The 16752-nt window shown below is 43.6% G+C and overlaps 1 protein-coding gene across 1 annotated transcript in view; it reads left to right on the top strand.

Moving 5' to 3' along the window:
* LOC126537476 (uncharacterized) overlaps positions 1-13502 on the top strand; it is a 34653-nt gene extending 21151 nt beyond the window's left edge. The window contains exon 7 of the mRNA XM_050184494.2: positions 1785-13502. Within this exon, the coding sequence (XP_050040451.1) occupies positions 1785-2564 (780 nt within the window). The 3' untranslated portion in view covers positions 2565-13502. The remainder of the gene's footprint in view (positions 1-1784) is intronic.
* Positions 13503-16752: the final 3250 nt, after the last annotated feature.

The raw sequence follows: 16752 nt of genomic DNA on the forward strand, positions 1-16752 counted from the left end.
GGCTTCGTTCACATTGCAGCATAATTAGCTGTTCCCTTTGACTGCATTGTCGTTTCGCTGGTTTCACAACATCTGCTTCAGTCAGGGCGTACTTGTTTGTGGACGCAACTTATTTTTGCCGTTACTGTGCAGTGGTTGCAAGGAATAGACTAACATTAAGCCTTGATCAAAATGAACCTTCTGCTTCCCTAAAGTGCACCTATTTCACTTCTGAATGAAATGTATCCCTTGAGACAACCGCTTTAGTGAAGGCACTACCGTGTTTGACAGGAGGTTTGAAATGGGGCGTTTTGGTAGCTATTGCGAAACATTTTTTTTTTTCAGTGTTGTAATGCTTACACACAATAATTAACTTGTGCATGTAATTCGAGCGGTGATTCGTTATTTTTAATTAAGAAACATAGCATGACTGATGGTACACTAAATGAGTATTTAATTGCTGAGTAATTATGATGGGTTTCTATAACATGCACAGTCATTCTCATTCCACCTTGACTTGCTTTCTATGGAGTCTCCAACACCTTGGCAAAGATTTATGTAAATTTCCCACATTCATCGACAGTCGATCATAATTCGTGACTGTGGACATGAGTGAACCAAGTGGAAAGTGGAAGCGAGAGACCATCACATTGGAACAGAAGGAAGCATTCCTAAAGGCTGTTGCATCAGATGCTAAAAAGTTGCATGTGTAACATGCTGGAGGTTCTTTTGCTGTTCTTTTGTGAAAATTTCATTCCATATGCGGCCGCATAGCGGTTCAGTGGGCTGCGGAGCAGTTGCCTTCATTGCATGTTTAATTGTGCACACCATTAGCCATGTACTGCTGTAAAGGACAATTATTGATATAACGAATTAATGGATATAACAAAGTGATTTTGGCTTCTTCAACTCTATTATAATGAGAACGAGTGCTAATAATTAGATAAATGAATTTACATAACAATCATAAAACCACACTTAGAGGCATGGCTCCTTGCTGTTCACCATTTTCTGGACACTGGCTGTTTACACTACAGCCAGCCCTACAGCAGGTACACTAACATTACCCCGCACAACAGCAGTGTTATCCTGTTGATGAAAAAATGGGTTCAAGTGATATTTCTCCTGTTGTGCTCAATCCACCGTCATGCCAGCCAGCCGGCGCACGCGCACCGCTGCTGCCACGACTGATGACACAAACATCAGCTTGGTGGTTTTTCACATGAAACAATGATCGTTAAGTAAACTGATGTGTTAATTTCATCTTTCGTGACAAGTGACGACCACTGTTAAACCTGCAGCACAAAAGATGATTGCGATACAAGGCATGTTTAACTCGAAGCCCATGTCTGAAGGCTACTACAATGCATGTGAAATGGCTCAACCACATCATGCGCTCCACAGTCTGGACACTGCAGCCTGTCTTCTTTTTTTGTGTGAATTGGTGACATGAGAAATAAATTGTTCTCAAAATAAAGCATTAATTTTTTTTTCCTTTCCTAAGTTTCGTGTTCCTTTCCTTTTCGCACATACACCCAGTAGCTAGATTTAATCGTTACAGCCAATAATGTGGCATGGGAACACTGCAGTAGCCGGTTTATTTTACGATAGAACACACACAAATGTTCGTGGTGTGGTAGCCGCTCATTGTTACATCCGAGTATTATTAAAACCAGTAATTCTATAAGTGGTTTTGACTGTACCTCTTTCTCTCTAATTGGGTATTGCTGTGACCAGTGTGAGGGCATGAGAGGCTCTCTACATTTATTTTATTTTTTGTTTTTTCTCCCACCTTTCATGCACAGATGAGCTTTGGTGAAGGGGCCCCCGCATCATGCACGCACCTTGCGGGAGCTGACCTTCGGACGGTGACATGCGCCCATGGCAGCTACGTGGTCGCCACATACAGCAGCAGTGGTACACCAGGCGGCCGGCCCAAGCTGCACTTCCTCCAGCAGCTTCCCAAGCCTCCAGAGTACTCACCACTCGCGCAAGGCCCACCACCACCCTACCAGAGCACCGAGCAGCTCGCCACTGCTGGCAGCAAGGAGTCTTCCACCGGGACACAGGGAACGTCCGTGGCCAACACTTCGGGCGTCACAACGCGTGGCTCATCTGCCACCCACCCGTGGCCGTGCCACTTGTGGCCGAGGGATGAGTCGCCGCCACCGTGCTTCTCCTCCCTGCAGGACTTGAGCGAATGTGAAGCCCAGTGTCTGCTGCCGGCGTTTGAGGAAGCTGTGGCATCCAACGGCCGCTATGATGCAGATGTTGCTGGTTTCCACAGAGCACCTTTCCGTGACGACCCTGCATTTGCCGGTGAACAGGTGGAGCCTCTGTCAGGTTCCTCCTCTGACTGCACTCTAGCCGCTGGCGGCAGGAGCAGCAGCAGGCTTCCGGAAACATCCAACAGTCCCACCATGGGTACACACTTGCATGATGAATCATTTTCTAGTGTGCCAGCATTTATCAGCAGATTGGAAAGTTTGGCAGTTTCCGATTGCCAGGCGGCCTCTTTCGGCGGCACAGGTGGTGGTAATGCATGTCAAGAATCTGTGAATGTTGATCGGAGGGCATCCACTTGATGTTGAGGTTTGAGAAAGGAAAAATGATGATTGTGGCTAACTGGGAAGTCATGTTAATGCTGGTACAGCAGCCTGTGCGAGCCTATAGGAGCCTGTTTTCTTGGGAGGTCCCGTTTTGCTAGTGTTTGTCAATGCCCAGAAATTGCACGTTCCGTGCCTTGTACAGGCAGTTTGCCAGGAACATCAGGCAAACTTGAATGTTTATGCGCATCAGAGATGCATCAACACTTGACGATGCTTTGGTCTTTAACAGAGTACATGCTGTAGCAGACCTTGTTGTACCAGAAACAATAGTGCTGTGTTTGTGGAGGGCCTGTAAATAGTGCTGATTCACAGCGGCAAATGAATACAGTCTCAGAGGTTTTAGAAAGCTATTAGTGGCTTAAGTTCTGCAGAAGGATGCAAACTGGACAGGGTGACGCTTAATTTGGTGGACACAAGGCATGACATGTGGCTCTGTACAGCTCTGATGCATCTGTTGGCATTGAGGCTGTATGCAAACTTTGCCTGAAGAGTGAGATTGCAAAATATATTCACTTTTAAGCTAGATATGGTACCGCACCATGGTGTGCTGTGATTGTTTTGAAAGGTTTCTTGAGTTCTATTGTTTATTATATATGCACATGAATTGCCTGGTATACTGAGAGTGGCAAAAAGTGGAATGCAAAGTGTGCAACAGTTTGATGCTGTATATCAGTATGGTTATCTCCTAGGCGTGCTAAGCACCAGGTAGGTTGCATTAAAATGGATCCTGAGCATTTTGACTAAGCCATAGGCACGTTACGCCCTTGTACCTCTAGTTATGTTCACCAGATCGATTTGCAGTTGGATAACGTGCATGAGTTGTATGTAGTACAGGAATTCTTTGAAATATTATGGGGGGCTCTTACTTTAGAATAGTTACTGTTGCTTGAACTGAAAACTTTTAGTATTTTAATAGTCAATAACTATGCGGGGTTGCCACATGAAGGCTCTTGTTTTCAGTATTGAAGCCTACAGGCAGCAAGAAAAGTCAAACGCACCATTGAACGAAAGTTATTCTCTATTGTTACCTGAGCAATCTATAGAATTGACTATGTTTTCTTTCAAGTCGCTCTTTTTCTTTGCTTTAAGCATAACTCGTTATAGTGTTTCTTTTATCTGTGTTCAGTGCAACTATATCTAACTGTGTATTATCATTTTTCATCCTGCGTTACTGTGCCAATTTGGACATTCCAAATGTCTCTAATGTAGAATTCAGGTAAACATTCTGTTTCTTAACTGCTGTTTGTGATTTGCACTTGTGTATGTGTGGTTTTCTTCATGGACCTTTGTTCGGTTATGTGACTTGCTAATTATTATACTGAAGAAATCCGTTTTTATGGCCAGTTTTGAAGTGTATGTGAAACATATTCTTCTTGTGTAAGATATTAACTGTCACTTGAGATGTGCATTTAAGCAAGCCACTCAGCTCTCGGTGACTTTACATGTTAACTGCTTAGCTCTTAATACAACAAAAATATTTTGTCACTGAAACAGCACATTCAACGAAAAGGAATACTGTTGTGCTTGTGTTTTTAGAACACACAAGGGCTATTTGCGTCATCTTTGCAATACATGTGGTCTGAAGCATGGAAGAGATAGCATGTGAAGGAAATCAGAATAGCATGGCAGAGCTTGTAAGCTTGACCTTTTAGGGTTCAAGATTGACCTGCAAACAAGGCAGAAAGTAATATGTTGGTTTTTAGCTTGGAAAATGCTCTACATAACAGTGCCAACATCTTTGAGGTGCTGTTCTAAAGGATATGTAATACAACTATGTATCTGACATTTTAGTTTGTTATGATATACTCCACCAACTGGCAAAGTAATATACTTAATTCTGCAGAATTTCTTACTTACCCAACAAGAGTTTGAGACTGCGGTTATGCATTATGTGCTTGCAACATAAGTTGGAAAACTTGTTAGCAGTGAATTCGTTTCTAGATAGATTTCTAGCCTGATGTTATATGACTACCATACCAAAACTGTTGACAAAAAGAGCATGCTACTTTTAACGCTTGGCATTAGAGATACTCTTGTACTTTTGTGTGCTCTTTCCTATGACTGTGCTAGCAACTGGTTTTAAGCACTAACGGATGTAACAAAGCCAGTTTCTTGGTAGCCTTTTGTGAGTAGCACTAGTAAAATGAGCTCAGACGACAGAAATCTCGCTACAGCAGGGCCCCAATATCTTGCCTATGACAAAGTGCAGGCCGTTTTCCACTGCTAGGCGTAGCATTTTGTTTGCCTGTTCTCACTGCAGTTGCGGGAGGAACTCTTTGTCTGTGACGTGTCTCCATTTTCCCATCAAAGTGGGCTCGTTGTGCCGCCACATATCAGCTAGCGTACAAAACTCGCAGGAAGTGGCTAGTGTTGGAGAAAGGGACAGAATGGAAAAACCATGTGGCTGTGCTTTCAAGGAGATCGTTTGCACTGTGTCCCTGTTGACTAGTCGATGGGTGTGAGCATAATGGAGGAAATGAGTAAACAGGTGCACTTCCCATTAGCTCTACTATCCCACATACCAACATTGTTAGAATAACTGCAGAAACGTTGGCGCAATAACGGGTGCCCCTCTTGGCATTGAGGCATTGCGCTGAATGAAAATACAAGAGTGATTCTTGTAGTGATTGATTGAGAGTTAACAGCCTCATCAATGAGGGAGGAAAAGATATGCGAGGCAACGTCAAAGTGGTGTCGTCGACACACAGGGCAGAGGTGTTTGTGTAACATCCCACAGCCAACCCCACACTTTCTCTTGCTCACACGTTTTTCACCAGGTAGCCTAAAAGCAGCAATATGCTTCTGCTGTGGAGGAAAGAAACGCTTTGTGCCAAATATGTTGTGAGAGCGCCGCTTCTTTTTCTGTCCTCTGCCCGTCCATTGCATCTGAAAGTATGTTTCATGACACCGGCACAGAATGCATGCTGTGCTGTTGGGGCTTGAGTGCTGCACATAGCAGATTTTGTAGGAGGCTCTCCTCTTGGAGGTGTGTTGTCTTTTCTCGAAACTTGGACCTTTTTCCAAGCTTTGTTAGCACATGCCAACACGTGTGCAAAGCTCCTCTGAAGTGGCTCTGAAAGAAAGAGGCACTCAAATTGTTACTGTGAACGAACTGTGAGGTGTGGCGCTTGCATACTTCTGGTAATGTGATGTTTCTGAGTTATGGACAGCACTGCAAACCTGAGAAATTTCACAGTTGTAAGGACAGGATGGCTTGCTCAGGAGGAATGTGACTGCTCGCACAGATTGCACTGTATCTGTGTGCACCATCAGGCGTCCGCGTTAGTATACATGCCAGCTGAGCACAAGTACTGCAACATACTTCTGATCAGTGCCGTTTGATAGTGCGCCCCGCAGGCAGCATCGGTAGTACCATGTAGACGAGGCCATTTTGCAAAACTGAACTCTAGAGGAGAGCCTTCTCAGGCTGTAGCCTCCCCACTTTTTCTGGTTGTGCTTCAAAACAAGTTCAAAGTGGACAACAGTTCATAACCTTTGAATGGTGGCAGCACACAGCTCATGTGCTACCACCTCCATTCCCTTTGTGGAGGGGGAAAAAAAAGAAAGAGGAAGAGCTACACCGCACTGTTATTTTTTATGTCAGAGCACATGCAGATGGATCCATGGTTGTGTCCTTATTTCCTGGTCAAATCTGTACTACTGCTGGTAACTTGCTGCTTCACTCGAAAGGGTGTAGGTGTTTGTGCGTGCGAGCAGATGGCACATTTGTTGTGCTGCTTGGTGCATTTGTGTGTAATATTCGAGCAGGCATATCCCTTTGAACCAGCATATCAAGGATCGCCTTCTGTGTGTGTGCATGTGTGTGTCTATGTTATCACTGGCAAAAGCTCAGACTGAATTCCTGCCATACAGCTTGCTTTTACTGGGGCTTGTGCTTTTTGCTCTGCTTGGGAATGGTGGCGTCTGCAAAGTGCTTTCGTTCATAAGTCCAGAGAGGTCCATAGAGCAACATTGCAACACTCTTTCAAGACAGAGTTTACCTGCATTGCTGGGGTATGTCTGTAATGTACTTGCACTACGTCATCCACCATTTCTTTCCCCACCTTTTTTTTTTCATCTACAAGTTTCAGTTGTAATGAGTGTTGATGCTGTGAGCATGACTTGAACTGCCGTAGTTCTGCCAGCGTTTGCACTGAATGTTAGATGCAGAAGTCCCCGCCACCGTTTTTGTATTTGCTGTTAAGGATGATGGTGCAAAGAAAAAAACAAAAAAATTAAGGAAGGAGGGCTAGAGTGATTTAAGCTCTTTAAAGGCACTCTGATGGTATTGACGTGCGAGGTGATTTCAGAGCAAAAGTGCGTTTAATGTTAAGAGGCTTAGCTCGTTCTTTAAAGCACTGCACGAAAATTTGGCTCTGGTGACGCAAGCTGTTCCACAGTGTCTTCAATGCTCAGAATATTTGCGAAATTGTGAGAATGATTAAACAGGTGCACTCACACCACACAAGAGTGCTAATGTGCTTTGCTACAGCTTTTGCATTTTGGGCGCAAACTTGCTTTAATGAATGCTTGCCCCCAAAATATCCTCATTGGTTTATCTTGTAAGGCAGTGTTTTCTCGGAGTGTACCTGTGAGTGACATATCATAAGCAATGAAAGACCATGATTGTGACATTATGGAGGCACTACCTGTGCAGCTTGCATAAGAAACTAAATTCTTTCTTGATCAATAGTGGTCGAGCAACATCTCTTGATTGGCCACGGTTTATCGCTTCAAATTTACATCTCTCTGTGAACCTCGGTCTTGCTTAAATCCTCTTTTGGCTTTTAGCAAATGGCGTGGTGCATGTTGCTTTATGGTCCCTTAAAGGAATTTTGGAAAACGTGATTGGGCACTTTTATTGTTCAAACTTTTGCTGATTGCATGTTGTCACTCGTTCCATTTACCACTTTGTGTCCTTTCTCGGAGAGGATGGCCGAAGCTGGGGCATTGCTGTGCTGCAGGGAGTGTGGCAGGTGGTTGCCCTCTAGGAAGAAAGATTATTTGAACCTTGGGGACATTCAACACTTTTGCATTTTAGCAGATTCTTACAGGTCTACTGGAAGCTGGGTGTTCCAGGTGTCAAACTTGAAGATCAGCCAAAGAGATTCCAGAAGTAGCCATAAGACAGCTATCTTTAATCCAGGAATGCAAGAAGTATAAGAAAGTCAGGAAATCAATAGTTTGACAACTTGTCTGGTGGGGTAGTAAATTCATGTAAAAAAAAAGGAAAGGACACCGATTGCGGTTTCCTTTGCTCTTCTGGCTTGAATAACAAAGTCACGATTATCACAAGGAAAGACTTGTCAATATATAAGGGCAGTTATTTCTCTGCCTATGCTGCCAGATGGTGGTTTGTAAATCGATGATAACGGCTTATCGTTTTTTGGCCGACACCAAGCCACAATAAACCGCCATGACAACTTCTGCCAAACAAAAGCAAAACAATGTTTACTTTAACCAGGGGCACGATTGGGGATTGTTGTTCGGAGCTCGTGGTGCAACCGAATGCGCGCCCCGAACAACAATCCCCAATCGCACCCCTGTTGCGTGCTTTCAATATTCATTCAGTGCTTCTGTGATAAGTGGCACCAACTTCAGATGTAACAGAAGAAAAAAAAATACAACAATAAAAAAGACAATTGAACCTTGTTATAACAAATTGCATATGACTTGAAGATATATTTGTTATATCTGATGTTTGTTATAAGCATATATTTGCTATACCTGAATATCTCCAAGAAAAGTTTAGGTTAACTTTGTTACATCAGATAATTTGTTATGGCTCTGTTCACTATATTGAGGTTAGACTAATAACTATCATGGATATCACGTAGACAACACAAGTAGTAGCACGCGTCCTGTACACTTCTACTTCTGTTGTTCCTTTGTATTTAGCACAGTACCCCTCTTTCTCACAGATGGAATAGCACACTGGTATAAAAGTTAAAAACAGGATAAGGTGCCTCAGAAAGGCTGGCGAGTCTTTTGATAGGAGGCCTTTGACGAAAATATGTCCTCCTCTCAAAACATTGGCCAGCCTTTCTGAGGCACTTTATCCCTCTTTTTTAACTTTTATACCACAATGGACATAATGATAGTAGCGTGTAGGGAACATATGCTTATAACAGATATCAAATATAATGCATATTGGAGGTATTCTCATGTCAGGTGCGAATTTGTTTTAAGAAGTACCAGTGCAGCCAGGAATTTGGTAGCAGAACACCCACAAAGTACTCATTATGTCATCATGTAGGAAAAGCTGCCTATTGTGCTCCAAGAGCTATGAGCCCAGTGCACCTGAATTGCAGCTCTGGTTAGATTACACTGCAGCATTGCTTCTTCCTAGTGCCTTGCTGCTGTTGCAAGCACTTTTTTTTTCCTTCTTGCAAATAGCGCAGCCTCCAAGCCTAGCATTTGAGCACAGATCCTTGTGACGCGGGCTGCCACACAATTATGCAATGTACATGCACCCACATGATGTACGTTTTCTCAATTGCCAATATCGTATTTTCACTATAGTGTTGTTGTTCTGGCTGCGGCCAAGGTCATTCGTGTGACGGTGTGGCGACTTGTAGTTGTGCCAGACTTTTCTGAGCCCCCCCCCCCCCTTCAGTGCCAAAGTGTTTAACCCTCGTTCTAGCTGTTCTTGAAGTTGCACAGTAGGTCTTACTCACTGTAGGTTAGCATAGTGTTGCTCTTGGCATTTGCCACTCAAGCATGCTGCTTGCTGCTGAGTTTTCTAACCAGGCAACAGCATTGACTGCTCATCACCAAGGTTGTTGCTCTTTGAATATAAAACTGAGGACACCTGAAGATTGTTGCTATTTCTAGCCGCACCCACGGTGGATCTAATGAAGTTCTTGTTCCTATTTAATTTCCTTTTTTTAAGTCGGCACCATCACTGGCAGTCTCACTTAATGAGCTAGTTCCCAAGAAAAACACAATGTTTAAACCGGGTTGCCCCTTCTTAAAGTGAACAAAGTAGCGTCATTTTCTGAATGGCATTGCAGTTGTGACGAATTCGGAAATAATAGTTCAGATGAAATGTGCTTTGTCTGAGCAGGGAAATGCAATACCATTTGTATATTTATTAAATATGTAGTGCATGTTAATAATAGTCTTCATATCTATATGGGAACAGAAGATTGAGAGCAAAGTATGCAAGTGCTTGATGTTTCCATCTTCCAATACGCATTCACATGGTGTTATGGCAGTCATGCACATATACAGCCATAGGAACAAAAGTGCAAAATTGTACGACCGAGCAGACTGTTGGTAAAGAATTGTATACCGATAGGGTTGTACTTTTATTGGTAAGAAACTGTGACAAGAATACCATCTTCCTCTGTGGGTGCGGAATGTTTAGCATTCAGTTCGTGATCACGCTAGAGTATTTCATTTGTACCTGTAAGCCGTTAGCCACACCAAAATGCCCTTGCAGCTTATTGTGGAGCAGCTGCAGTGGCTTTAAGTGTGGAAGGCTCAGTTTTACTATCGGTACACAGTGTCCTTGACCGTATTGGCCGCTTGATCTAGGATGCTCCAGAGTTATTTTTCATCTTGCCCTTTGCACTGGGGCAGTTCACAGCGAAGAGTTTATAGTTCCTTCTAGTGCCTCAGAGCCAAGCACCAACCGGTGCAGCCACTTTGCAGCGATCGAGCCATCCTGATGTCCAAGTGCTCAAAACTGTTGTCAATTGTCCTCCCCACCATTTTGTTTGTGCAGTGTCCTAGTGCAGTCGTCATGTCATCTGAAGAACTACCTCTCCATTATTAAATTATCTTTATTCACTGAACGTACTGGGCTTCTGGATGGCCCAGTGTTGGCCAGCATTTGTATGCTGATTAAGCATGGTCAAAAGTTTATTTTCTACTATAACACCTATGCTAATGCAGAGCTCGGTACACTTTCTACAAAGCTGCGTCAGAAGGCTAATCAGTTTAGCAATGTGTACTGTGCAGGCTGCGAGAAGAGTAGAAGCTCTCTTTCTGAGGCATGTCACTAGGTGTTGCCAAACGCAGTGAATCTAGATATCGGCAAATGTCCTTTCGATGTTGCCTTTTTTTGAAGCCCTTGCCAATCAGGTCACCTATGATGCTTCCTTTGCAAGCATCACTGTGTGTGTTCTTCATGAGTGAGTATGACGGCTGCATTGCCCAACTTGTTTGTATGTCAGCCACTTGTTACTCCCGTCAACACCCACTGTCGTCTGGAACTTCTCTGTAAGCTTCCAGACATGGCATTACGCCACGGTTCCTTTTGAGTGACCTGAACTTTTTTTTTCTTTTTCAAACAATGCAGCGTTTTCTGCTGACAGCTCATTTCGCATTGTTTGGCGATGTTTAAACGTGGGGCTTGCAATCTGCCCTAACATACGCAACATAGCATCATAGAGCTTCTCGCTGTTTCTCACATAAGTAATGTTGGTAAACCGTGTGACATCGCACCTGTTAGACCTGCTGCCTCAAGCACTGCTCACCCTGTGTTGTGTGTGTGGGTGTGTGTGTTGCGATTTGTGCCTGCTTGGGAAACTTGTCATGCGATACCTTCTTGTTTTTTGTGCCCTTCAGGCATACTCCTGGAAGAAACGTTATGGAGGCTTTCGCACTCTGTTTCTCACTGTTATAGGCATACTTTCTGTGACAAGAGCATTCCGTTGCATGAATGCTCATGGCACAGACTTTTGTAGCAACATCTTGTGGCTAGCGATGTGCATCCCAGCTGTCTGCAGTCGGTGACAACCCAAGAACAAAATGGCAAAAACACCGTAGTTCAACTCGAAAGGAATTTGTTAGATGTGCCAGCTAATTCCACTCACTTCTGTGACATCACGGTGGAGATGAACTTCATTCATTGACACCGTCTGGTGACTATGTTTTACAGAGCGGAGACACATAGCATAGGTGTGGCATGTTTTTATGGGCGAAGCTTCGACTGGTTTCTTGGGTTGTCACCAAGTATAGGTTTGTGCGTAATACCTGCCATAGCGGCTCTCTCACTTGTTGCTCTGTACAGTAAGATACGGAAAGGATCAGTGTTTGAGCTGTTGCAACACGTGGAGCCGTTTATATTAGGAATTTCATCGGAACTGCAAGGTGGTGTCCTTCCTTGCAAGAAAGCTGGCTTGCAAAACTTTGCTGGTGTGATCTGTTTTCCATAGTGCTACAGCTGATACAATTTCTATATGTAATTTTATTAAGTAAATGGCAAAACAAAACAGCAACCACCTTCCACCATAACAATCAGAATTGTCATGCTGTCGCAACAGTCACTGTGTGACGACGTTGGTCAAATTGTCAACAAATAGCGTCCAGAAAGTTCTGCAAGTGAGCACGACCACAAGGAAGGACACAAACCTTGCTTGCACTATGACCTGCGGCAACACTGGTAGAATTTTGAATGCGTCAATGCCATGTACGTCAAGCTCAGTAACTTCTGCCAGTCGCGAAATTATGCGTTCGCTGGTAAAATCAAAGTATTTATGTGCACCACTTCGCTGCGTCTACACAATGTAGCCAGTTGCGCGTTTGGCCCCTTCAGTCACGTAGTTTCATTGTGGTAAATGTGCGCCTTTGTAAACCATTTGCATCCAGTGAATCTACTTCACCTCTTTGCTCATGCACTGTACAGTGAAGTTTTAACGTGCTGTTGGGCTGTGTACCTTATTGGTTGTGCGCGAGCCAGTCGCTGAGGCCTTTTCTTTTAGAATTAATATTATTCTGCCAAGAAATGTGCAATGGAAACACTAGATTAGTGCAAATAAGTGTCCTACTCGAATACTGCGCTTATGGTAGCATAGATTGACGGAACGGTTGTCCCACTGGAGCAACTTCCATATCTTCTAAGGCTCATCTGGAAAGGGGAGATAGATTTAAAAAAAAAAGAAAGGCGTACAGTACTGCTGTGCCATTGGTGCTTTGACATAGTGGCCGTAGAGTTACATCAGTGGCAGGACACAACACATGACCAGTCAGTTAGAACAGTACGCACAACTGTTTGTAAACACTAATGTGCATTCGTGTTAAACTTAGTTTTTTGTGCTTTCCCGGCCGTACGAGTCATCCAGACGTAACATTGAAAGGTATGCTGTACCTGTCATGAGCCTGTTGCTCTTCGTTCTTGTCACTGTTGTCAACGAACTTTGCGTTAGCGTTTTAAAGCAGCGGTTATTGAAGTGTGAATACTTAAGTGCAATTGGTTACTTCGCTGCAACATATCCACGTATGGTGCACGTGCTGTACTCTCACCTGAGGCCCTTTTTCTTTTTGTCTTGGATATTGTATGTGCGTTGTGCATTGTCATTGATCTGCTGTGGTGTACTTTCAGCGGATTATCACCCAGAATGATTTGTGGCGCCTTGTGCATGCCATGATTGTTGCGTCACAGTCTAAAATATTTATGGAAAATTTGAGGGTGGAGCCTTCCTAAGTGAAAAGGTATCTAAGCATTTCTAATCAGATTGCACAAGAGAAGGGTGCGGTAACGTATGCATTTCAAAGCAGTTCGCGTCGTTCGCCGCACGGGTAAACAAGACTTTGCTCCAGCATGATTGGTATGCATTCGGCGATGAGGTGGCGCTACTATCACTTGGTTCAGTGCAACCGTTCTGGGTGTAAAAACACATTCGCCTTTCTTTCTGGGCGGTGCCGTCCTAAGCAAGAAATGTGTTCCAGAGCTTTTAGCTCCGCTCGGCGCGAGGCAAAAGACTAGCATCGTCGGCTGGTCGAGGACTCCATCCATTCCTGTTGTGTTGTCTCGTGTCCGTAAACATTGTTTGTTTCTGTCTATCTATGCGTCTCGCATGCCTTGGTGGGCTCGATCGCTGCTGAGCCTCGCATACATTATATATACTTGGAACATCTGCTGCAACGACAACTAATAAACTATATATATCTATATCGATGCTGAAATGTCACTGTGTCTTGTCTTTTCTCTATGCCCGAGACGGTTTTGGCAGGGCAGCATTCTTTAGATTTGTTGTAGCGTTCGCTATTGCCATGGATAGTTAACGTACGTCTCGCCATCTCTGTGGGAGCAGCTAGATCTATGCTTACGAAGGAAGAAGTGGGCCAATAACGGAGACTACACCGATAACAGGAATGAAGACTTATGGAATGCTTTCTTTTTCTTCTTTTTTTAAAAATGATTTGCAGTTGTAGGCCTTGAGAGGTGCTAAAGGAAAATAGTTAGTTTGCTTCATCTGGCAAAGTGTTTTTTTATTCAAGAACTTGTTTTGCATTTATTCGGTGGGTAATCTTCTGCAAAAAGAATGAAAGACAGTTTTTGTTCTTTTGAATTGTGTGTCGACTGCAGTGCTGGTACAATATGACGTCATGCATTTTGGTGTTTTTGCATGTTTTGGCCATTAATTCTAGCTAAGCAAAAGTTAAAGCGCAGATGAATGTGTGGTTTCTTTTAAAATAGAATTTCTGGTCATCCGTAAATAATCCCGGAAATCTATGGCACGGGAACACCAAGCCAGCCTTTACTGGCTTGGTGTTACTTTTTATATATATATACACACACACACACACACACACAGCACAATTCCTAAAAAAAACTGGGGCATAAAGAAATTGAAAGGGAAGAACAAAGAACGGCAAACCTACCCGATGAGTATCGCAGTACCATCAAGGTAGGGTCCCTGCCAAGAAACATGGACCCGAATTTACACACAGCCAGGCGGAACGCTAGGGCAAAGTATGTAGAAAAATACCTAGCAACCAAGGCGAACACGGTATACACGGACGCCGCGGTATATCCTCGAGAACGAAGGGAAAAAGAACAAAGAGTCGTCGCGGCAGTAATAGGCTCGGACTATAGGGAAATCGCTTGCGCGTCGGCACGGGATTGTACGGTAACCGAGGGAGAGGAAATGGCTGTTGCTCTAGCAGCTGTGGAGGGCTACCGCACAAATAGATCCCTTATAATTCTAACAGACTCCAAGGAAGCATGCCGAAACTACATTAACGGCAGAATCGGTCTAAAAGCGCTCCAAATCTTCCTCCGCGCTGGCCAACAGAATAAACGCATTAGACACACCATCTTTTGGGTACCGGGGCACACTGAGATTGAGGGCAACCAAAGGGTAGATAGGATCGCTCGCGAGCATACAAACCGAGCGGACCTAAACAGAGATCCTGAGGACTTCATGACAGTGATCCCAACGTACTCTGACATACTAAATTACCATAGAGAGACGAGGATCAGATATCCCCCGCCTCACAATACACTCACTCAAGAACAGGCAGTTTACTGGCGAGAGCTGCAGACAGGAACTTTCCCAAATTTACATAAACTATACAAAATGTTCCCAGGTCAATACAGGGACACATGCCCGTGGTGTGGCGCAATACCCACACTTTATCACATCACATGGGAGTGCAATACGAATAAGGCATTCCACAAAATAGAAAATCCGAGTGCGGAGCAGTGGGAGAGCGTGCTCTCTAGCGGCGACCCTAGCCTCCAACGGAGGCTGGTGGATCATGCCCGACGAGCAGCCACGCTACAGAGGCTGTAGCCACGCTCAGTGGTGCCCTGGAATAGGGGCGCCAACCATGCAGGCCGGAGATCGGCATCAACCAATAGAAGATGAAGACATCCGGCCCGACCGCTGAACTACTCTTTCTAGGGCAATAAAGTTTACTTCCTCCTCCTTCCTCCTCCTCTAGTTCATGAGCTGGTCTATACTTGGAAGAGGCAGACATTATTTGCACAAAAAATTCAAATGCATAATCGACTAATTAACAAAAATTCACTATTTATAACTTCCCGAACTTTGCGGAGAAATGTATTGGCGTTCCAGTTACTTTCGTAACAAAACGTCACTTCATGCATTGAAGCACAAAAATAACGAACGCCAATGCATTTCTTGGCGAAGTTCAGGAGTTCATATCTCAAAATTGGTGTCATCCTGAGTATTAGTTCTAAGTGGATTCTCCTTGTAAACTCCATGGCTAGAATTTGTATATTGCAATACAGGCCATAAGATAATTAGTTAAAACTTCATTAGTAAATTTTTGGTAACTAGTCGATTTTGCATTTCAATTTTTTGTGCAAGTGTTTCCGCCTCTTCAAGTAGACCAGCTCGTGAACTAGAATTGTGCTATCTGCCACTGGCAACCTTTAAAAATGTTTGAAAGTGGTCGCTGAAACACCTGGTATATACATTAGCTCGCCTTGAGGCATCATTGGTCGAAGTATACATGCTCTTCTAAGCTCTACATTTACTACAGAGCTCCTTACTGTATATTTTGAGGTAATGCTGGATTGTCTGTGATGAAATGTTCGTGGCTAAAAAAAAAGTTATTGAGCCTGTGCGTGGAACTCTACCGTCCTGCGTTGACTTGGAGATTTCATCGCTTACAACAAAAAGTGTTGCGGGATCGAATCCCGGTCACGGCGGTCGCATTTCAATGGGGGCGAAATGCGAAAACACCCGTGTATTTAGATTTATGTATGGTTTGGTATGGTAAAACTTTATTGCTTAGATTTAGGTGCACGTTAAAGAACCCCAGCTGGTCCAAATTTCCGGAGTTCCCCACTACGGCATGCCTCGTAACCGGATCGGAGTTTTGGCACGTAAAACCTCATAATTTAATTTTTAAACAAAAATTGTGACTACAAATTGAGCACTTCCGGACAACAGAGTTTAGTCTACGTGGATATGACGCCTGGCTTATGACCTTTGTTCTTTAGGAGGCTTTAGCACGAAAGCTGTTTAATATACATATATGAGTGGAGAAATCGTTTTTCTAGGCAACCACAAGCACCAGTTTCATTAAGTTTCTTGTATTAAAAAGATTGTGTAACTGTATAAAAATTAAGCGGATTTTCTATTTATAACACATGTTTTCATAACAAGTTAGTGTAAACTTAAAAACTAAGTTTACAACATTTTGTAACTCAACAATGAAGGCAAATATCATTGTTTTACAAACAGCACCCATGAGTGCATCTAAAACGGACCAAATTGATTTATATGAATTTGATATATACCATTAAATAGTTAACTGGATTCCGTTAGCAGTGTTTTGGAAAATGTAGATGTGTCCTGATACTGCGCTGGAAGAAAAACGCAAATGAAGTGGCGGCAAACTGCATGCTTCAGTTATCAAGACATCCCAGGATTAGTCTTGCTCGTGATAAACATTAATG

The sequence above is a fragment of the Dermacentor andersoni genome, chromosome 4, assembly GCF_023375885.2.
Source record: "Dermacentor andersoni chromosome 4, qqDerAnde1_hic_scaffold, whole genome shotgun sequence".
Taxonomy (NCBI): Eukaryota; Metazoa; Arthropoda; class Arachnida; order Ixodida; family Ixodidae; genus Dermacentor; species Dermacentor andersoni.